The sequence below is a fragment of the Vigna angularis genome, chromosome 2, assembly GCF_016808095.1.
Source record: "Vigna angularis cultivar LongXiaoDou No.4 chromosome 2, ASM1680809v1, whole genome shotgun sequence".
Taxonomy (NCBI): Eukaryota; Viridiplantae; Streptophyta; class Magnoliopsida; order Fabales; family Fabaceae; genus Vigna; species Vigna angularis.
Window position 1 is genome coordinate 42,000,941 of NC_068971.1, and position 23,674 is coordinate 42,024,614.

General features: G+C 31.1%; 2 protein-coding genes across 6 annotated transcripts; one reads left to right on the forward strand and one right to left on the reverse strand.

The window, feature by feature from the left end:
- Positions 1–14,583: 14,583 nt before the first annotated feature.
- Positions 14,584–17,984, forward strand: LOC108347996 (inorganic phosphate transporter 1-4). Of its 5 annotated transcripts, none has more exons than XM_017587489.2 (2): positions 14,584–14,758; positions 16,071–17,984. In XM_017587489.2, exon 2 carries the CDS (start codon positions 16,133–16,135, stop codon positions 17,753–17,755), a length of 1,623 nt encoding a protein of 540 aa, XP_017442978.1. In that variant the 5' UTR covers positions 14,584–14,758; positions 16,071–16,132; the 3' UTR covers positions 17,756–17,984. The 5 variants fall into 5 exon arrangements, with proteins under 5 accessions (XP_017442978.1, XP_017442975.1, XP_017442976.1 ...); XM_017587486.2 differs by having other exon boundaries at positions 14,706–14,879; XM_017587487.2 differs by lacking the exon at positions 14,584–14,758 and adding an exon at positions 14,886–15,029.
- A 1,662-nt stretch (positions 17,985–19,646) lies between these two features.
- On the reverse strand, positions 19,647–22,428 carry LOC108347994 (actin-depolymerizing factor). The gene is made up of 3 exons (XM_017587481.2): positions 22,188–22,428; positions 21,794–22,059; positions 19,647–20,084 (listed from the first exon to the last, which is right to left on the reverse strand). The coding sequence occupies exons 1-3, from the start codon at positions 22,209–22,211 to the stop codon at positions 19,934–19,936; spliced, it is 441 nt and encodes a 146-aa protein (XP_017442970.1). The 5' UTR covers positions 22,212–22,428; the 3' UTR covers positions 19,647–19,933.
- Positions 22,429–23,674: the final 1,246 nt, after the last annotated feature.

Genomic DNA, 23,674 nt, shown 5'->3' on the forward strand with positions numbered 1-23,674 from the left:
GTCCTCGCTGGACGAGCGTCCTCTTCTGCTCGCTGGACGAGCATCCACTGCGCGTTCTCGCTGGACGGGCGTCCACTTCTGCTTGCAGGACGAGCGTGCACTTCTTCTCGCTGGACGAGCGTCCACTGCGCTTTGAGCGAGCGTACTCTCTGTCGTCCACAGGGTGACGAGCGTTCATTTGCTGGTCGACGAGCGTTTCTGCATGTGCTTGCTTTGGTTCAGCTCTATACATTGTTGGAGACTCTTCCAAGCTCATTATTAGCTACAAAATAAGGAATTATTGATGAAATTACATCAAAGTAGCCAAAAACACAATTATTTAGAAAACAAGACAAAAGAAGAGGATTTAACAAGTTATAAGTTAGAAAGGAGTTGATTTTGCTACTAAATTGATGCTTAAATAATGGTAAAAATTAGCATTATCAAGTGCTCAACGCCAGGTCTGGTCACTAACCGCTAGAGTTCTCTCACTTTTGCTCGCTCAGCGAGACACTCTTGTCACTCAGCAAAAAAGTGAGAAAATAGCTTTGCACCTGCAATGTAACTAGCGCTCAATTGTATAAAGCCACCACTCAGTGCTAGACCATTCGCAAAAATGGTTGCTCAATAGTAAATGTGAGAAAATTTTTATTTTTTTTTCGGCAAAAGCTTTTTATTTAGTTTATTTTAGAAGTCTTTATTGTGAAATTTGTCTAAATAAAACTCTAAATGAGCGCTAATTTGTGTCACTAAATACTTCTTTAACAGTGAGTTCTTGTGAGCTTTATCGCTGATTGTTACTATTGAGTACCAATATGTTATGTGTTTTATTTTGTTGTTTTTCACATTCTCTAGTTCTATGATCCTGTAATTATGTTGTTCAAGGGAGTTTTTATATAATTATATGTGAAGTGGATTAGCGTTGTATGTACTCGGGTGAAACTCGTTGATAATAGCTTTGTAAAGAAATAGAAATACAACAAGTGCATGTCTTAAGTGATTTCCAACATTTAGGCCTTGTTCTTTTGAGTGGATTTGAGGGAGTGGATTTGAGGGGATTTGAGAGGATTTGAAGATAAATTTTTTTAATTTGTCACGTCAATACAATTCTATACTAATTCTCACAAATTTTATTTCCAAATTCACTCTTATTTACCTCTAAATTCATTCAAATAAATGACAAAAAAATTTATCTTCAAATCCTCTCCAATCCCCTCAAATCCACTCCCTTAAATCCACTCAAAAAAACAAGGCCTAAGTGTATGTATCCGGATATATAATTGAGTTTAGAAGAGTCTTTTTGATGATATGGTTTATATATTTATGATTTTTTAGAGTGCATTGCATTGTGATGCAATATGTTTTATTAATATATGATGTTCGTTTTATAAATTAGTTTATCTTCTTGTATTTGTTTATCTTCTCTATAGTTGTCTCTTTCTTTTACAATAATCACCTTATGGGTGTATGAAGAATAAGGAGCTAGCAATTAGAGTTACATAAGGAGAGCATAAGTTGTTATTTTTAGTATAATTGATTTAGTGTGGTTGTATAAACTTAATAGTTTTAGAGTCCTATCTTTTACAAAATTGTATTATAATTAATATACTTAATACTATACTATGAATTATTTGTTTTTAATATTTATAAAAATATTTTATTTTATTAGTTTTATGTACTAAAATAGGATATTATATAATTTACAAGACTTATTATTTAACATTTTTTAAAAGCTTTTGTACTATATTTTTTTCACCCTTTTTATGTTATTTTATAATCCGTTTTAAAATTATTATAATATTTTATTTAGTACTTCACATTAAATATGAATATGATTAAAAAGTATTGTTATGTGTGTTGATAGTTTCTATTAATGTATTTATAAAACTTTATTGAATGAATTTTCACCTTATTTTATAATATAAATGTGTAATTTAAATAAAAATTTGGTATATACTAATAAAGAGAAAAATATAGAAATGTTGATATGGAATGGAATTTTGTTAATGATAGGAGATAATGATAAATGTTCATATATTTTAAGAAATTTTAGATTTCGACTTAGATATTTTAGAAAGTTTAAGATATTATTTCTATTGGTGTTAATTCTATATATTAATTGATTTTAGTTTTAATCCTAATAAATCGATCCTTAATATCAATAATTTGTTTCTTATAACAGATTGTGTTTGTTTTCTAAATTATCGAATCACTATATCTCTATATATATCATAGGTATGTAATAAAGTTCAATAAGAATGAAATTATTTTGTTTTAATTTTGAGAATAAAGTTACAACATTTTCATTCAAATACCAAATGAAATTACTAAAGTATGAGTGAAATGACAATAAAATTAATATTTTAAAACATATAATTAAAATTGAAAGGTTTTTGTTTTATAAGTTTAAAGAAAAAAATTGAAATTAAATAAAAAATAAATATTTTATTATTTCAAAATTATAAAATTTATATATAATATAAAATCAATTCATTCTCAATCTATTCAAAATATTTTATTTCTCTATATTATAATGAAATTGTATGGTGTAAATATATAGTGTTAATATATGATAGATGAAGTGAAACGAATATTGTTGATGAAATATTTATTGTTATATATTTTTTAGTTTGACTAGCTTATCTCAGGCACGTGGTTGTGTGATTAGTTATATTTTTGTTTTCTTTTGACGTATGAGGATCCAAGCTAACAAAAATTACAAACCATGTAGAAGAGTTTTCTATGTTTACACATATATTTTTTTAAATGTTTTAAATTTTATTTTTTATTTTTGGTGCAATATAGTCCTAGACAATATAAATCTATATGTTTGTGAATATTTATATTTTATGTTGTGGATGTTATAAAAAATTAAAATTACAAAAACATGATAGTGAATTTACTTGAATATGATAGATTCAAACCAAATGGTTTTAAAATATAAACTTGTTTTATTTTTAAAAAATATTATCAAAAAGTAGGTTGTAAGAACATAAATAGTGAAAAGAAAGTCCCCCTTATATATATTAGACAGTGGTTGAAGAAGTTTCGTAGAATCATAGGTTTGTGGTTTGAGAGGAAAATGGCAATTTGGCAAAGCATATGCACCACAATCAACTTTTTTTATTGATTAAGCAAAAAGTAGTGTGTAAGAAAAGAGACATATGAACAACCAATTACTTCTTCTTCTTTAATTCCATCATTCTTAGATTTTTCAAATTGGTTTTTTCTTCAGACAAATATTCCACTTTCATTCTGCCTCCAATATGGACCATGCCAACACCAAATTCTCCAACTATGGATTAAAGTCGTACAATATTCAAAATAAATTATTCATGTATTCATAATATGTTAAAGTATATTTCAAACTCTTTCGACTATATTTAATCATATGAAAAGTATTTACAGATCTTATTTATAACTATTCTTTTGCTAACAAACTTACCAGTTATTTGTAGTGAAATTTTTCCTAAAAAAAAATTATTCACAAGACTTAAATATAACATTTTATTTTATTTACTGTAGTATCACTCGGACTAATTATCTATTGATAAATATTTTGGTTCTTTAAGTGTTTTAAAATGTTTCTTTCATTAATTTTTGAGTTTCACATTGAAAATAGTTTTTTTTTTAATTCTTTAAATAGAATGCATTTGACTTATTTAATAAAATATTGTTTAACTTTTTCATTAGCATTTTTTCAAAAAAGTAAATTTTAGAAATATGAAACAACTTTTGTTGATTTCGAAGATTGAATCACTTAATCCAATTGATTGAAAAAATATACATTGTATTATTTATTCTATATCCAATAACAAATTTAAATGTTAATATAGTATAACTAAAGCACTAATTTTAACTTGTATAATTAAATAAATTAATCACAATTACACAAATAATTTAATAGCTAGTGAATAAATTATCACCCCATATTTCTTAAGGAACCAAATTTTAATTCCAGTTGGCAAGTAAATGGAGAAAAATAGAATGGCAGAATATATGTACTATATGGGTAGGTGTATGTTTTTCCTCTTAACCTTGGATGTTTTCTATTCTTAATTATGTTTTCCACTAAGCCATGGCGGGTTATGATGACCCACTTGTGCAAAATATAAGGTAACTTTACTTATCACAGTTTGTTTATAGCAGCACTTTTCTTTAATCATGTTGTAAAAGGAAAAAGTAGAGAATTTTATGCCCTATCCTTCTAGAAATATTCACTTTTATTTTTATTTTTTTGGACATCCAAGTCACATATCATATGTATATTCTTATGCTTTTTGAAAGATTAATATTGAATATATACAAACGTGAAAGATTAATATTGAATGTATACTAACGTGAAGCTAATACCTAACCAATTTCAAGTCATTTTGATTTTCAAATCTGAAGTAGTTTATTGCATAAAATACATACACAATAGTAATATAGATTATTAATATATTTATAATAATTTGTATAATAATATATCTACAGTAGATCATGATGTCATCATAAAAGTGTACACACTATATAAAAATAGGTCATAATAGCATTCTAACTTTCTACCATGATTACAAAAAGTCACAATCTCATGTGTAGCACAATAGGTCAAAATGTTGTTTCAGCATCCATACAATATCAGGTATATCAAATAATCTCATTATATCTTTTATCATCACATACATAATTCCTATCACTTCATTATATATCACTACACAACATAAATATATAAATAAATTCTATGCATATATCATAATTTACCCTTTACAACAACACCATTTAATATTTAAACATGTGATATTTATTGGACTGTTTGTGGAGTTATATCATCGAGTTTCAACTACCTATCTTTACTAAACAAAAGAAGATCCCTTGTTTGAGCAAACACAATAACTTAAGTGATATCAATTTTAAAAATCATGGGTATTATGTAGCATAAAATGTATACAAAGAGGATATGGATATGGATTCACTAGTAAAAAATTAGTCTTTTAACGCGCTTAATACGCCCCAGTTTAACCGAAACATATTAAAATGCGGTGACATTTTTGTAATTAAGACAAACTTATACGCCTCGGTTCAGTGAAAACCGAAGCCTATCCTCTCTACTGCCTAGGTTATTTACGAAATCGAAGCATTAAAGCCCTCTCCATTAAAGTCTATTGCTTCGGTCTTCATCCACCCGATGTCATTAGGCATTTATGATTCGGTTTGCCTTCTAACTGAGGCATACTAAGCCAATAAAATTCTGAATCTTAACTAGCATTTTCTTATACGACTCCTCCAAACCCTTGGTGCTCCTAACATCAGACCTGACCATTCTGCTCAACTGCCGAACCTCAAACCCCTCAACATCCGAGTGAGCCTTTTGTCGCCAGCTTCATCCATCGAGGACCCACGAAGCCTGCAGTCGAGTGCGGGGAGGCTGGAGGTCAGGCTGAAAGCACTGTAGTGGTCGCGAAAGGTAGGGTCGATGTTGACGATGTCGAGGGAACGGGGCTCGAACCACTGGGCCTCGGTGTGGAACTGGAAGGTGCGATACTTGTGCGTGTGCGCGTGCGAGAAGGGCGTGTTGTCGAAGGGAGGGGAAGCTAGAAGGAGGCGACGGAGGGAGGTGACAGAGGGCAGATCTGCGCGCATGGAGGGGAGGAGGGCAGATCTGGGCGCATGGAGGGGCGGAGGGCAGATCTGGGCGCATGGAGGGGCAGAGGGCAGATTTGCGCGCATGGAGGAGCGAAGGGCAGATCTGTGACGAGCGGAGAACTATCCGAGGACGGAGGATTCATGGAAGGAGGGGGAGCAGAGGAAGTCAGTGACGGTGGCGAGGAGGGTGGGGACGACAGAGGATATGAACACAACGGCCTGATCTGGAGACTTGGAGGTGGCTCTTGAAGTGGTTGATGGTGGATGCTGGCAAGCTTCGTGGGGGAGACACACTCTCGGCTAATAGAGGCGTAATGGTGGTGGTCGGAGATGCTTCTGTCGACGGTTCAGGTGGCGCGAAGAAGCTGAACTGCATGAATAAGTGGCCTCTGACCACGCCTTTGGGGGAAGAACAGAGAAACCCTGGCTTTTTGTTTCACCATGTGCGAAGAGGAAGAAATTTGATCTAAAAGGCTTCAGCTTAAGTCCATCTTCAGGAAAAAGTTTTGAAGAAGCTCATGATTTGGGTATGCCCTTTGCTGTGTGACACACATTTTGCTTCTCTGGTTTTGGATATGGATGACGCGGTGTTGCTGATTGAGTATGGACCGCTGTTTTCCCTTATTGCAGCAACAAAACTTGACATGTCCATCAAACAAAGCTCATGATGTTTGTTGCTTCTCTGGACAGAATGAACCGAGTCTAAAGTCTGAAAGAATTTAAAAAAAACCACGTTACTGCCTCGGTTATCTAAGAATCGAGGCATATTCCTGTCTTGTTTTATCTCGGCCTATAACCGAGGCATAAAACTTAACCTTTTTACTTCGCCCACCTATGCCTCAGTTGTAGAACCGATGCCTATAAACATAAACAACTGATGCCTTTTCTCTTTATTGTACTAGTGATTGATTAGGAGTGTGCTTTTACCTTCACTTCATCAAATATTTTCTCTCTCTTAGTTTTGGTAATATTTGAAATATTCAATCCAATATGTTAACAAATTTAATTCATGTTCCTAAAATGAAGTTCAAGTTCTTTAAAATCATTTTCTTGAGTTAACAAATTTTGTTGACTAAACCTACATTGAGTTGGCATGAGATTGGTTTAAAATATTCCACATTTAATTTGGTCCTAAATATTAAAGCTCAAAGTCTTTAGTCTTATGAAAAGAAAGCATAATTCAAGTCGCTCACATTAACATTACCTTTTTTTTCTTTTTCCTTTGAATAAATTCTGTAATAATGTGGCCATCCTTCAAGTCCAGTTCCACTTTTTTTTTTTGGTCTTTTCTACTTTTCTTATTGTTTTTATTGTGATTTTTCAGAGTGTTTGGATACAAAAGCAAAGCCTTCACTCGATAATGTAAAAGGGGTCGAATTTCTGCAATGAATATGATGGCTGATTTGATAGCCTTCAAAAAATACAAGCAAAATTTTATTAAGTGGTAAGATGATCTTAAAAATGACTTCATGCAGCATCGATAAAACATTAATAAAAAAAATGAAGTTTATGAGTGGTGGGTTTGGGAAACAGTCAAATGGAACATGTTCGAAAATGATCAGATCAAACATCAATGTTGTGATGATAATTATTTGTTACCACACACAAACGTGACCACAGTTCCACTCCGAAATGCAAACAAAGTTACAAACGTCACCATTGTAATTGCTGTTCTTTTCGGTGACAACATTAGAGAACCAGTGGCATGCTAACACCAAAGTCATATACACATTTGTCAAGGAATGTTAACGTGAGTTGATGTAGGTAGAATTGGACTATCGGATTCAGCAAAATCAATAAAACCTTATCTCACGAATATTCATCTCCGTTTGAAACCAAAGTTTGATTTGATGCGTAATCTGTCAAAAGAATAGAATATCTAAAAGAACCACTTGACTTGAGAACGATATTACGATCATTGACTCACAAGGCTTTAGTTGTGTAATATTTAATTTGCTAATAATGACATTTGTTTTCTCATCCGCAACTGTGTTACACTCACCATGTTTGCCGAACGGAGGGAATTACAAATGAAGCATTCTCACTTCGTGACCACTACTCTGAATGGTGGGGAAAAAACAACATAACAATAGCAAATATCAATAACTGAAATAATTTTCTAAAATATATGAGGAACAACAACAATAATAAATTATATTAACAATTTGGTGAACAGTGAACTTGGGTTCCATTTGAGACTTATTTTGAAGCTTTTACCACAAGCAGTTGAGGTGTTTCTCCAAATGGACAAAAAAAGTGCACCTTATTAGATTCCTAAATTTTCTGGTTTTTAGTCTACCATGGTTAATCTCTTTAGTTATTTTAGTTATACTATTGAATTTGTATTATTTCATTCCCACCATGATATGGACATTCAGAGGATGATACTTTTTTTTAAAGATTAGTTGAATACTTCCTAAAATTTCAATTTACATTGCAATTTTTTCTAAACAAGTGCCCACCTCTTTAAAATCCTCATTTCCAAGCAATCACTATTTATTGTGTTGCTATTGTCGTTTTGTTTGGTGAGAATACATTGCTCGGTGTTATTTTAGGGACCGCGCATGCATTACAACCAGTTTTTCTTATTATGAGATCCAATTTGTATGTAATAGTTGACTTATTAATATTTGCTCCATACACTTTTTGGATATGCTTGGAAAATAATAGTTTTCCCCCTTTTTAAAAGAAAATAAAATACAATTAATAACTCATTCTAATTAACAATATAATAATATATAGTAGTATTTTAAGTTAAAAAAAATAAAAAATAATAATTAAAACATGAATATTTTATGTTTTCAAAGGGATGTTTTTTTTTTCTTATGGTATCAAAATACGAACGCTTTTATAGTTATGGTAACCACACGTTACTTAATGGATTGTGGCAATATATTACTAGTTTTAGCCAATAGTGAGTGTGAATATATTAACAACTAATTTCAAAGAAAAAAAATACGTTAACAAATTGATTTCTATTTATTTTTTAAAATTATTTCACATATTTTAGTCTTATAAAACAAAAATTATAATTAAAACAATTTTTTTATTAAAATAGATTGTTAAAAAAATTATTAAAAAAATCTAGACTGCGTTCTTTTAATTTCATTAAGCCAACTAAGTAAATGAGATTTCCTTTACGTAATAATGAAAAAACGAGTTTATTTTTATGATTTTTTATTTATTTTTTTAATATATATTTTTCAACATAATCTACTTTATTAGAATAAGATATAATTAGATATTATAAATATTATGCATACAATATTAATATATTCACAAAGTTCCTTCATTTTATTGTACTTATTTTTCAACTTGAAAAATACTATAATTAAATGTTATATATGTTATTAATATTATTATATATAACACATTATTTAGTTTTCAGATGTTATCAATATTATATATAATTATTTTTTCTTCTTAGTCTGTTAATATAATATGTTTGCTATTATATATATATATATATATATATATATATATATATATATATATATATATATATATATATATATATATACACACAAATGACACTTTTTATTTAATGAATTATTTTATATATATTATTTTTTTGTTATATTTTGACTAGAATTAGCCATTTTGAGAGCACATATGATGTGAAATGGTTGTGTTGTGCATTTTTTATTTATTTGGAAAGCATGAATTAAGTCAGAGAGACTCCTTTTACTATTGAAACAAGATATTCATTTTTGTTAAACAAGTTATATAAAAAGTACAACACGTAGCTGTTTTTCTTGTATCATATACATTAATTATTTTTCTTTTGAATCATGTATATTTTTTATTGTGAGAGTCAACTTTATTTTTCTATGAGACAACTTTATGCCAATTAAAAATATTTATGAGATGGTTAGACAATGGAGTTTTGTTTACACACGCAAGACTCCAAGTCAAAACCTTATATATATATATAAAAAAAACATACTCTTCCACATAGGTAGGTATAGAGTTTCTGTGTGTTGTGGTTTTCATTATATTTTTACAGTAAATTAAGAGAACCCCATAATTTTAGCCGTTAAACGCTTAGTGGCTTCACATGTTTCAGTTTGAATCGCCGAAAGAAATACACAAGAAAATGCGTGGATCACAGAATGTGGCTAATTCATTTTCAATTTTGTAATCATTTGCTACAACTCCAAGGGTTCATTTTCAATCTCTCCAATTTTCGGTTAAGTTTGTATACTGTCATCATTGATTCACCAGATTTGTTCTGATAAAATATAAATCTTTGAGTGGAGGCCCAACAGAGAGTGGGGAGCAAAATGAAACATGTATTGGTTAAAATAATTAAGTTGATGGAACACTAATTTATTCATAATTTGGTTCAGAATATTATAACCACTCTTTAATTTATAACTTCAAACTTGTTTTAGGACGTAGGTTCGTATTCACAAGAGAAAGAAACTAAGACATAAGGTGTCGACACAAAGGGAGAGTCAATAGGACCTTGCACACAAGTTACAACCACTTGTTTATAAAGATAAAAGATATTAACAAACTAATCTCCTAAATAACATAATTGAAATTAGTAGCAATTTCATGCGGTTTTTGATACTTGCAATTTCAACATATATTTGACTTAAAGAGACATTGATAACAAGGAATATATTTTATTTCCTAAAATCTAATAGATGTAATTCATTTGGATTAGAAGATGAGATGTGTATGATATATAATTGAGTTCTCCTTGATCATATCAGTATATAAGTCTTGTTTTTGGATAATTCAACAAATATTACATGGTTGAATACGTCTTAAGTACATACACCTAAATATGTTCAGTCTACATGTATGTGACTACTACTAGATACTATAATTGATTACATGTCTGTTTACCAAAACCAATACCGACTATCTTACCATTATTATTATAATATAATCGAACACTCACGCTCTATTAAGGTAAATAAGTCATTGACCTAAGTTTAAGATCATCTAGGTAATGGTCATAAACACCAATATTATAAAAGCACAATAATCAAAATACTTTTAATTATATTTTTCATTAATTATACATTTATTTTTCATGAAAGATTAATTTGAACGTTGGAGTGTCTTTGACAAATATAATCCTCGACTATCTTATGAAGATGAATACTGAAGAAAAGGATTAATACTCTTGAAAATCAAAAGTTGAAACGGACCCAAAAATGTTTGAAGTCTTTGCATAGTATTTTAATTATAAACTTTGTAAGAACAAAGTGTTTTTTTTTTCAAGATAGTAAAATTAGTCCTTTTTAATACTAAATAAATAATCACTATAAAAAATGTTAATTTAGAGATCTACAATTTTATCATTTAAGTAACGACATTTGATCACTATATATATAATGCCATCAAATTGAAATGGTGAGGAAAATTCTACTTACAAACCATTTAGCCACCACAAATTTATTGGGTCGCCAAATTATTACCACACATTTTGTTTCTATTTTATCGCTGAATTTTTTGTCGCAAAAAATATTGGAATATTCAATTTAGCTACCAAAAATATTATATCCTGTTTGGTAGTTAGTTCTCATAGTGATTGATTTAATTTATTTGTAGAGATTAAAATTGTGATAAAATACTGAACTGTTGGTGTATGAATTTAGTGATCAAATATTTCAATTGCTGATTCTATTTTGACAATATGCTTATTTTCTTTTAGTTATTTTGGCAACATGCTTATTATTTCAAGAGAAATAATAAAATGAATAAAAAGTGTTATATTTATTTTAGTAAGATAAAAAAAACTAATATATTGTCTCAAAAAAAAATTAACATTATGTAGTCAAAGGATTGTGTACAAAATTTATCATATTAATTCTATTTAATCAAATTATTAAAATATGTTTTAATAATTTCAAAATGTGTTTTAGAATGGCTAGACTAGGAAGAAAGCGTGTAGATAGAGTCAACGAGACATGATGCCTGAAAGTCAATGGATCAGACAACCTAACATTGAAAATGTTAACCAAGGTGGCATATCATGTTGAAAAAGGAAACAACATTTATGGGTTTTTGGATATTTGTAAATTATTACCACTGATGCTACGCAATCATACTGTTTTAAAAGTTTGAGTTAAATATTTTTTTATTTCTTAAGAATATAATTACCATTACTATATATATATATATATATATATATATATATATATATATATATATCAATAATCAATAATATAAACATTACACTATCAATCAACAAAGAACTTATCATCACTAAAATGTTTACAAAAGATAAGAAAATTGATCATACATAGTGTTATCTCTAAAACTAAATATAAGTAGAATCACTTCAACTGATTAAGAATGTTAATTAGATTTTTCATAAAATAAAAATCACTCGCTTTCTCCCAAAATGTATGGATTTATAAAAGAAATACTTCAAATTCATTGATGCTTTTATTTATCAATGAGTATTAATGTTTCAATTTTAATTTGTCTATAAATTAATTATCTCTATTAACACTAATGTGTTTATTGGAAAATTAGGCGATTTTATTTAAATTATTTTAAAAAGTGGTATATTTATCATTATTTTTAAATCTTTGTATAAAATCTTTAAATTGCAATAATAATCATAGAATAAAATAACTTACTTTTAAATATTTATAAGTTGTCTCGAATTTATTAAATAATTTTTTTGGAGTGTAATTGTTGCAAATATAATTAGGTAATAGTAAAATCAAATTATTTTATTTTTATATTTATCATCGTCACCCAAAATATAATATATGATATTGTTTTAGGTATGGTTACATATATATGCCAAAGTTTATATATATATATATATATATATATATATATATATATATATATATATATATATATATATATATATATATATATCATTACATATATTATAGATTCAATTATGATCAATTACTACAAATTATTTGGACTGATGGTGTGGTGTATTGTCAAGACAATGTTACTTACAAGGAAAAGAAAAACGAAACAAAAAAGAAGAGTACTAGTACAAAAACAACCTATAACTATACGTATTCAACGTCCAACCATTGAATAATCAACGTTAAAAGTGATGGGTGACATTTTTGTAAATAAATGCAATTATTAAACGTAGTTTAGAATTGTAATTCGATGTAAAAGGATATAAATCATCGAATACCCCAACGTTAGACGTTAAAAGGTTAGTGAATTCAATTAAAATTTGAGCGGGAGATTGAAAATTCATTCACTTTGTCTTAGCGCACGAGACCCTCTTCTCAAACTTTTCTCTCGAATGAAGTTTGACGTAATTTTTCTTTCATTTGATACAAATTCATGTTAATTAATTACTTTATGTATGATTTTCATTTGTTTTGACCAATTATTTTCGTGCTTTTGTCCTTCATAGGTGCATTTTGCTTTCTTTGTCACGGGTGATGACACTTTATTTTGAAAGTTAGTTTTCGTTTTCGTTTTGAAGAACTTATTGATTGAACTTGTTTGTTGTTGTTTGGTTGAACATGTCTGTTGTTGTTTGGTTGAATTTTGTTATTATTGGTTGATTAAACTTATTTGTTGTTGGTTATTGTTCTTTATAAAATACCAAAAACTAAAATTTGTTGTTTTTCTGCTTTTCAAGTCTCGTACAGTTGTAAAAGAGATCACAATTAATTAAAAAAAAAGAAATTATTAATATCGTATAATAACAAAATTTGAAATCGAATTTTTTATATTCCACGTCAATTTAACGTCTCCTGATGATGATAACATTGCGCGGTTGAAAGTTTAAAATATTTGACTTGTACGTAATTTTTGTATTAGTGAGAGTAAGAAGAAAAAGATTATATTACATATTTTATCCAAAGATTTGAGATAGTTGGTAATTGTTGATAGATGTTTATATTAATTGGAAAACTTTACTGACAATCAATTTATCGAGAGATTTGTATTCGTTGATAATTTATCAGTAAACATAATGTATGGAAAATATATGATATCAGTGATGAATAGTGATTGTCAATAATATACAATGTGAGGCTCGTTGATGGTTAACACGTATTCTACTTTCTAATTCTAAATAAAAAAACATTTTATCCCTTAGTTTAAATTGTTTATTAAACCATAATAGTTGCATTAAGAAAAATTGTCAAATTATTATTATCTATTGTTATGTTTTTTTTTTCTCCATGAGTTTTCTCTCGTATATTGAGTTAAAGACTATTAATGTGACATATGATATGGTGTATTATTTACACAGTTATCGAAATGATTTTCGTTGTGTAGACATAAAGAACACCATAACATTATAGGAAGATGAATTCAAGAAAATAATTATTATAATTTAATAGCGACCATAATTGAGGGGTATGTAATACAAAAATGAAAAGCATAGGTACTATGAATTGATTCATCATGATTCTTGAAAGTCAAAACAAGAAAATGATAATAAAAATGTCGTTGCCGTTTAAAGATCAAAACTAATTGATATTCATTCACACATATAAGTTGAGTGATTTGAATTTGACTATTTAAGTTGAAACAAACAGAGTATAGTTTTAGGTGGTCCCTTTCCCTACCCATGAAAATTCAACTAACCATTTCTGTAGATGATGCAGTTCGTATAAGCAAATTAAAACACGAAACAACTTCATCAGTTCTATGTGAATGGAATTTTGATTTCTTAAAGCCAAAATCAATTACTTTATTCTATGAAATACTGGAGGAAAGATTCTATCAAACTCTGCATAACCATTTCTATACACCAAATAATTAAAATAATTATTATGCATATATATTTCACTTTGTCCAAAAAAATTAATAATATGGTCTCTATCATGGAATTGACTAATTGTTTAGGTGTCACATGATTTGGATAACACGTTACCAACGTATCACGTCATTATTTTCTTGATAATGTTTCATCTGACAGCAGCATTAAAATTAATACGTTGTTAAAAAGAATGAAAAAGAAATTTAAAAATAGTGAATAATAAATATAAAAAAAAAGAGGATTTGAAATAGCTTGAATTAAGAATAGTGTGTAAATGAAGAGGTAAAAAAAGAGAATGCATAGTGATCCAAGGGCTTCGGGGAAGGAAGGCGTCGTAAAAGGCATAAGAGAGGTTGAATTGACTGGGCGGAAAAAGAGGGGTATATGCGAGTGGAATATTTGGCTCAGAAACTGTATTGTGTTTTTTATGTAATGTTTTCTTGCCTTCTCTTCCTATAAATTAATTCTGCTCTCTTCACATTTTTTCCCACATCTTTGCACTTCAAATCTTTCTCTTGCTCTTTCGCTCTACGACTTTCTTCCACTGCAGGTGCATCCATTTTCTAATATTATTATTATTATTATTAAAATTGCATTCTTTTTTGGTATTCTCATGCTTCTTTCTAATGTGTCACTCCATGCATGCATCACGGGACTATCATTCAACTGCCCCGAGTCCTTAGTTCTTTTTCTTGTGACAGTTAAGATCCATTTCATGTGTTTTCCTTCGCTTTACGTTCATGCTCACGATTTCATCTTAATCTGTAATACTTGTTTGAACTGTTCCTGATCACTTCCAACATTGTGGGTACTGTACCCTTCAGAAAAGACGCACCTTATTCATGTATGTATGGCTTCATTCAATGTGAAAATTTCTCAAATGAGATTCGGTTATTTGCATGGGTTAATTGGTTTAATCCGCTTGATATGCTTTGTTCTTATTTTTTCACCGCTTCTTATCTGGGAGTCTGAAATTTGTTTGTTACGATGATTTAAAAATTAACCAGATTTCTTTTCCAGTATTATTTTAGTGTTTGGGAACATGGGTCGGTGAGTTTGGCGTAAATTGTGCTTTCGAGAGATATTAGAGCATCTCAAATCTGGAACCTCTTTTTAAAAAAAGTAAATGAATAATCAGTTTTCTGTTTCTTAAAGTTTGTTTGTATCTCGCTTGGTACATTTCTGTTTACCTTAAAGATTTTTTTCTGTTTTCTTTTTTCTTTTGAAACAATTTCAAAACATAATAATTTGCGAAGAAATTTAATGTCAAGTTATTTTATAAAGTAGCGAGGGAAGCTAGAAAGTTCTTATTTACCTTTTGTTTTTGTTTTATATTCATATTCCAGGATTTAGTTGAGAGATTAGGAGTTCCATTTCCTTCCAGTTTTCTAATTTATGGTGTAACAAAAAGTCCGGTAGCTTGACAACTTTGCTGACTTGCTTGTGTTAAGAACGCTTTATCTTCCTTATATTTTGTCACTATATCGAGGCTCTCTACAGGTTTCAATCTCTGAGCCTTAATTATGAATTTGGATGGTTCAACTAGTGGTGTAATCAATAGTTACTGTTGATTGGTAAAGAACTTTTTCATAGTGAAACTAATAGGTGGTGATGTAACTGTACGTCTTTTGGTTGATTTCATGTGATAACTTCTTCAAATCGATCCGAATTCTTAGTTCTTTTGTTTAATCAATATGATCTCACAGTTGATCAAGTCTGACTCTTGTTTCCACTTCTGCAGAGAAGGAAAGCTTTTGATAAAGAGATACAGAAATAGCCTTGTAATTTTGGCTTGAAAAAGTCATGGCAAAGGAGCAAATTGAGGTGCTAAATGCGCTTGATGTTGCAAAAACGCAATGGTATCATTTCACAGCAATCGTCATCGCTGGAATGGGCTTCTTCACCGATGCATATGATCTATTCTGCATATCCCTTGTAACAAAGTTGCTTGGCCGCATATATTACCATGTCGACGGTGCACCAAAGCCCGGTACATTGCCTCCCAATGTTGCAGCTGCAGTAAATGGTGTGGCTTTCTGTGGAACACTTTCAGGTCAGCTTTTCTTTGGTTGGCTTGGTGATAAGATGGGAAGGAAAAGAGTCTATGGCATGACTCTGATGATGATGGTGATATGTTCCGTCGGTTCCGGCCTTTCATTCGGTCATAGTGCAAAATCTGTAATGGCAACTCTCTGTTTCTTCCGGTTCTGGCTTGGATTTGGCATTGGTGGAGACTATCCACTTTCTGCTACCATAATGTCTGAGTATTCTAACAAGAAGACTCGCGGGGCCTTCATTGCTGCAGTGTTTGCCATGCAGGGTTTTGGCATTTTGGCAGGTGGTATATTTGCAATTATAGTTTCAGCTGCATTCAATAGCAGGTATACTGCTCCAGCATATGAGGTTGATCCAGCCGGGTCAACAGTCGTACAAGCAGACTACATTTGGAGGATAATTGTGATGGTCGGAGCACTCCCAGCGGCATTGACTTACTACTGGCGGATGAAGATGCCGGAAACTGCCCGTTATACTGCTCTAGTAGCCAAGAACATGAAGCAGGCAGCAGCAGATATGTCTAAGGTTCTGCAGGTTGAGATTCAAGCTGAACCACAGAGTGAAGATCCGGCAAAGCCCAAGCCATATGGCTTGTTCTCAAAGGAGTTCCTCACTCGTCATGGACTGCATCTGCTTGGTACATCAAGCACTTGGTTCTTACTTGATATTGCATTTTACAGTCAAAATCTTTTCCAGAAGGACATCTTCAGTGCAATTGGTTGGATACCTCCAGCCAAAACCATGAATGCTATTGAGGAGGTTTACAAAATTGCAAGGGCTCAAACACTCATTGCTCTGTGCAGTACAGTTCCTGGCTACTGGTTCACGGTGGCTTTCATTGACAGGATAGGAAGATTTGCTATTCAATTGATGGGCTTCTTCTTCATGACTGTCTTCATGTTTGCTCTTGCCATCCCCTATGACCACTGGACTCATAAGGATAACCGGATAGGATTTGTGGTGATGTATTCATTGACCTTTTTCTTTGCAAACTTTGGGCCCAATGCTACCACGTTTGTGGTGCCAGCAGAGATTTTCCCTGCTAGATTCCGAAGTACTTGTCATGGAATTTCATCAGCATCTGGAAAGCTTGGGGCTATAGTTGGTTCCTTTGGATTCTTGTACTTGGCACAAAACAAGGACAAAAGCAAAGCTGATGCAGGGTACCCTGCAGGGATTGGTGTAAAGAATTCACTTATAGTCTTAGGTGTAGTTAACGTTCTTGGCTTCTTCTGCACTTTCTTGGTTCCTGAGGCAAAGGGAAGGTCGTTGGAGGAGATGTCTGGTGAGAATGAAGAGGATGTTGGGACCGGTGAAGAATCAGAACAATCACATTCTCACAACAACAACAAAACTGTTCCGTATGTTTAGGATACCTTCGTCTATAATGTTGTTGTTACAATAAAGTAGTGGCTTCAATTACACTTGGAAAGCACAAGCTTTCCTTGCCCATCACCAATATTTCTGTTAAATTTTGCTTGGACATCATGTAGTAAGAACTAGGGCTATCTCGTTTAAGAATATTGGCAAACTTGAGTTCCATTTGATGTATAATCATATTGGTGTATAGAACTTTCAATAACTAGTTTCACAGACCGGCTATGTTATGCATGTCATCTTTATTTTCAATTTCACTTAACTCTAAGGAAAACGATGGCATTATAGAAATCTTAAAAAAAACAGACTACGGTTGAATAAATGTCCGTGATGACTGTACGAATATAAATAATATAAGGATCTTATCGTCTGAAATTCTGAACAGTGCCCCGTTTCCTAGGTGCTTATGTGAATACAGAAAAAGATTATTTATTTTTCAATGTGAGTAGACGAAAAATATGACCATAATGCTACTTGACTAGTTGCAGTTCCAGTCTGTTCACGGCACATTTTTGACTTGTGCACTTCAAATACGATTGCTGATTGAAAGTTTAAAGCTAAAGTTGTAGTGGGGAGTTGCATTGGCGGTTTCAGTCTCATTAACTTACTGTCTTCAACTGTCTACCTCTCGCATCACTTTATGGTCCACACAGATCAAGTTATTCTTCCATGGAAACTGCTTTCAACCAGTCTTTAATTGATCAGTAGACTTTTCTTTGGACATGAGCTACAGGTAAACCTTTGCATAATTATTTTATATCTCACTAATTCATACTTCATCAAAACATCTGACATTTCACCTTTATATTATATTTCTGTTCAAAACTCCAAACCATTAAACCGACTTCACTGTGTCAAACTTTGTATTTCACAACTTAACATCAGCTTCATTCACTTTTATTTTTATTTCTCCTGGTCAACATTGCTCCAAGCCTGATTTCATGGGACCCGAAAACTGAAATTTTTGATATTTTAGCAGGTTTCAGACTATTCGTAATCATATTTCTATTTCACGAACTGTGCTGGACTTTTGGGTCCTTTTGCTTTGTTAAAAACATGGGATAGGATAAACCGATTGTTATTTTAAAAAAATCAGAACAACACTAATCAATACCTTTTGTTACTTAGTACACCAAAATACCTACTCTCACTGACCATGACTAATATCTTGATTCCATCATCAACCCAACTAAATCTAGCTCAATGAAGTGTGTCTTAACAAAACAAATAACAAAGGAAAATATATAACAGTGATATGTAGTACTAAATAATAGTACACTGACAATATTATTTCCGGAACATAAGTTGAAACAGTTTGCAGTCATATATTTGAATCGAAGCTCGCAGATGAAGACTCACTTCAAAAGTCTTAGAAACAAGTACAACTTAGGAATGTGATGCACTTATATTTTGGAATTTCACTAGAAAGAAACACAAATATCGTAAAGCTCAAGAACTGATCTCCTTCAACTTGGCTTTGGCTGGAACACCTATCCACCATCTTGCTAACGAACAAGTTATACATTTATGTTAGGCTCGTTGCATGTGATTCTTTCAAGACCTAACAGTAGCTTAGCCTACGTTATGTTTTGATGTCTTATATAAAACTATAAAACGTTTATATTTCATCAGTGTCAAATATAACCTTAGGATTTTAAGCTGAAGATACTATCTTGATGTCTTGTATAAAATGTTGTTTGTGTCAAATTTGTCCAACATTTCCCCGCGCAAATCTCTTCACCTATTATCGGAAAACAATAATCAGAAATAGTCCAATGAGTCCTAATTTTTTTTTAATTATTTCTCATTCTCTTCCCTCCCAGCAAACATCACAGTATTTCTTAGCTCCCCTTCCTCAAAACCAAACACAAACACAAACACAGGATTAATTTTAAGAAGAGAATATTAATAAATGCAAGTTCTGAAATTTTCTAGATATTCTTAGCTAGAGTTACAAGCAAAGACTTTTATCTCCACCACATCTATCTGGATCCATAAAGTCACGCTCTACAATACAGGTCCAGTAAATCGGGATTTACAATAGTGACATCTAAGAGCTTTTAATCAATACCCCTTCAGATTCATATTATTGTGGCAAGATGGGCTCTGCAATTCATTGAAAGTAGAAACCTAGTAGAATCTGAAAAGAAAATGAACAAGTACATAAACATTTCAATGTGCACGCTCTCTCAGCACTTCAAGATCCATTTCAGTGGGGTCAGTAGCCTGGATTTCATAATGAACACCATCTAGCTCACGTCTTAACCTGTCTTTAGTTGTGGCGTAGAGCATCTTGGCACGAATCCGAGAAGTTGAAGGGGACCTAACCAATATCATGCAATGAAATAACTAAGAATGATATTTCTGGCCAAATCACAGAGAAAGTAAATAAAGAAGCATGATGTTGAGGATGGATGAAGGCAGGAATAAAAATAGTTAAATTCAAGTTTGTTCTTCACAAGAGGAAAAGGAGAGACAAGCTCGCAGCAAGATATTGAGGGCATACTTCAAATAAATTATGGAAAATATACTGTTAGGAAGTGAGTCAAGATGCCACTCAAACAAGAAACTAATAATGGTTGATCAGAGAGACAGAGAAGTCTTTCCACAGACGATCAGCTCCAAAGATGCAATAAATAGAGTGCTAAATCAGTTCAACTAGAAAAGTCCATTTGATATTTACATTTATACTATTTTTTTTTTAATTTCTGAGAAGCTAGGTAAAAATGTAAAGACAGGTTCTTCCAGCAACTGAAAAAAATAAACTAGTCAACTATACATGATGATGGAAAATACTAACATTTCCTTGAAGTCCATAATCTTGTTTGAGGGCACTCTGAAAATAATAAAGCAATAATAGCAAAGACAAATTTATAAATCTCTAATAATGGGCAAGACAAATTCCAACCCACCCCCACCAAAAAACTGATACTTAGGAAACCTACTCTTGATATGGTTGAACTAAAGCATCAAGCATGATAATGTTTGCCATGATTAATCATTTATGTATCATTTTTCGTATAAACATAAGAACCTCTACACAGTAATGATCTATCAGCAACTTAAATACAACTAACAGAGGATGCCACTGAAATTGGTATCTGAGCTTGATATCCAGATTGGAAAAGGAGTGATGTGCGACCAAAAATCTCAAAATACCACATTTGCTAAGATAAGCAGCCTAACGAGCAACAAATTCTTGTCCCACCAAAGAATAAGACAAGAAATTTAACCTCAAGAAAAATAAAACAAAGAACATTTAGCTCCATAATACAAGAGAGGACAAGCAAGGAGTGACACTTAATTAGTGTAATATTGCCACGAGCTTAGAAGAATAGCACGGAGTGACACTTAATTAGTGCAATATTGCCACGGGCTTAGAAGAATAGCATGACATGGCATGGTTATTTCGAAACTACCAAACATATGATCAAAGCTGCGGAATTTGCTTTGTTTGCATAAGAAAAAGACATCAAGTACCTTGTTGAAAGGCCAACAAAAACCAGTAATAAAGTCGGTTTAAAATATATAATTAGTGATAAAGTCAATTTAAAATATATAATTAGTAATAAAGTCAGTTTAAAATATATAATTAATGATAAAGTCAGTTTAAAATACATAACTAATGAAAAAGTTTAGAATATATAAATAAATGTCAATCTCATCCTACAAATTAGAGTTAAATTAGACTTCACCGTTAAATTAGACTTCAAGTTTTAAATTTGTTTTAGTGGAGTTAAATTAAACTTAAATTAGACTTAATGTCTTAAAGTTCTCTTTCAAAGATAATATGTGCGAGTCATGCTTTATTACCTATCCTAAAAAAATTATTGGTTCTTAAACATATTATTGCACTCCTATTGGACCATTTATAGTCTCAAGCAAAAGTACACTTCTAAACATACCATGTCTTAACATATCATGTCTCACAAACATGTTTATGGTAAGTGCAACCAAGCTTTTACTTGTGGACAAAGTTAGAGATATTTTTCTTAAACATATAAAAGCAGAACACAGAGAAACTAAACTAACCATGCAATGAAGAAGATTTTGCTCTTTTGACAATTCTCAGAAGTGACGAAATCGAAGTCAAAGACAGCATATCTGCAATCATTCTCAGGCAAAGATGCAGCGAAATCATCATAGCTCTCAGCGGGGCCACCGGTCTTCTCAACCACAACCTCCCTTTTCTTCTCATCAACCTTAAAGATCACATAGCGATGGACCTTCTTCTGCTTCAGTTCCATGAAGGTGGTTTTGCTGTGATCAGCAACACCCATGCCTGATGAAGCATTTGGCTGGAATTTAAAAGCATCTGGGTCAATAGCCTTTCAACCAAGACTTGGTTTTGAAATCAAATACGCATACAAAATTCACATGCCAAAACTTTGACAGAAAAAAAAAGGTGAGAGATGTAAAATGTTACCCTGCTTAGGCCTCTGAAAGACATGATGATGATGAGTGAAGTTGGATGATGAAGAAGAAAGTGAAGTATTGAAGGGTAAGAGTGAAGAGAAATTATTATAAAGAGCCAAAGAAAAGATTGTTGAGTGAATAAAATAGATGAGAATAGGTTATTATGATTGGGGCGGTGCGTTGTAGCAACGCAAAGTCGAATTGGGGAACGTGAATCTGCGAAAAGAACAAGGATTTTCCACCGCCCATGGGACCCACGTTCTTCAATGCTTGCCATAACCCTTCGCCGCGTATATTCTATTTTATTTTATTTTTATTTTTCACTTATTAGACAACCATCTAGGCCAAGTGTCGCTAAAAAAACTTTCATTTTTGTGTTAGTTTCGGTGGATCAGCCAAGGAAATTCGTTGACAGCACAAGGTGAAAGGAATAAGTTAATGGTATGAAAATAAGCGGTAAATAGAAAAATACATACAACCTCGTTTAATAATGTAATAAAATATATTAAAATTTTATTTAAAAAATAAAATAAATATTATTAAATATTTTTTTTTTAAGTTATAATGTGATTCCTTTTATATATTTAAAAGGTAAAATTAGAAAAAAAATGTGAAAAAAAAGTTTTTCTTATGTTATCTTTACAAACATATTTGTTTACTTTGAAGGAAAGATTTGAGGGAGAATAAGTGGATGAATTTGAGAAGATTTGAGAGTAAATTAATTGTTGTTTATTTGAGTGGATTTGAAAGAAGGTGAGAGTGAATTTGGAAGTAAAGTTTGTAAGAATTAATATAAGATTTGACCTATGTGATAGCTAAAAAAATTATTTAATTGGTAGCAATTAAAAATTACCAAAATACCTTTAGTAGTAAAAGTAATATAAAATGATAATGGTTAATTTTATATATAATTGTAAAAATTATTATAAAGAGAAAAAAAATAAAAATCAATTTTTAAAATTCCACTGTTATTATTATTTTATATTATCAATTGAAGCTGCATGTGTAAAGGTAAAAGTGATATTTGATTAAAATTTTTTTCATATCTTTACATGTTAGGCCAGATTCCAAAAAGTTACTTTCTCGCAAACTTTATCTTTTCATTGCTTTCAAATCCTTTAGGCTTTGTTCACTTGAATAGATTTAGAGGAGAGTGATTGAGCGGATATGAGAGGATTTGAAAGTAAATTTTGTTGTTGTTTATTTGAGTGAATTTGGAGGTAAATGAGAGTGGATTTTGAAGTAAACAACAACAAAAATTAGCTTCAAATCTCCTCAATCACTCTCTCCCAAATCCATTCAAGTGAACAAGACTTTAAAGTGAAATCAATCAACCTCCAAATTCATCTGTCCAAATTTTCTTCAACAGTAAATAATCCTAAATGAACACAATATAAGATATTAATGTTTACTTTATAATGCTAATAGTAAAATGAAATAATGTTTTGAGATTTTAATGAACACTATTTTTTTTCTCTAAATTAAGTAGTTTTCTAT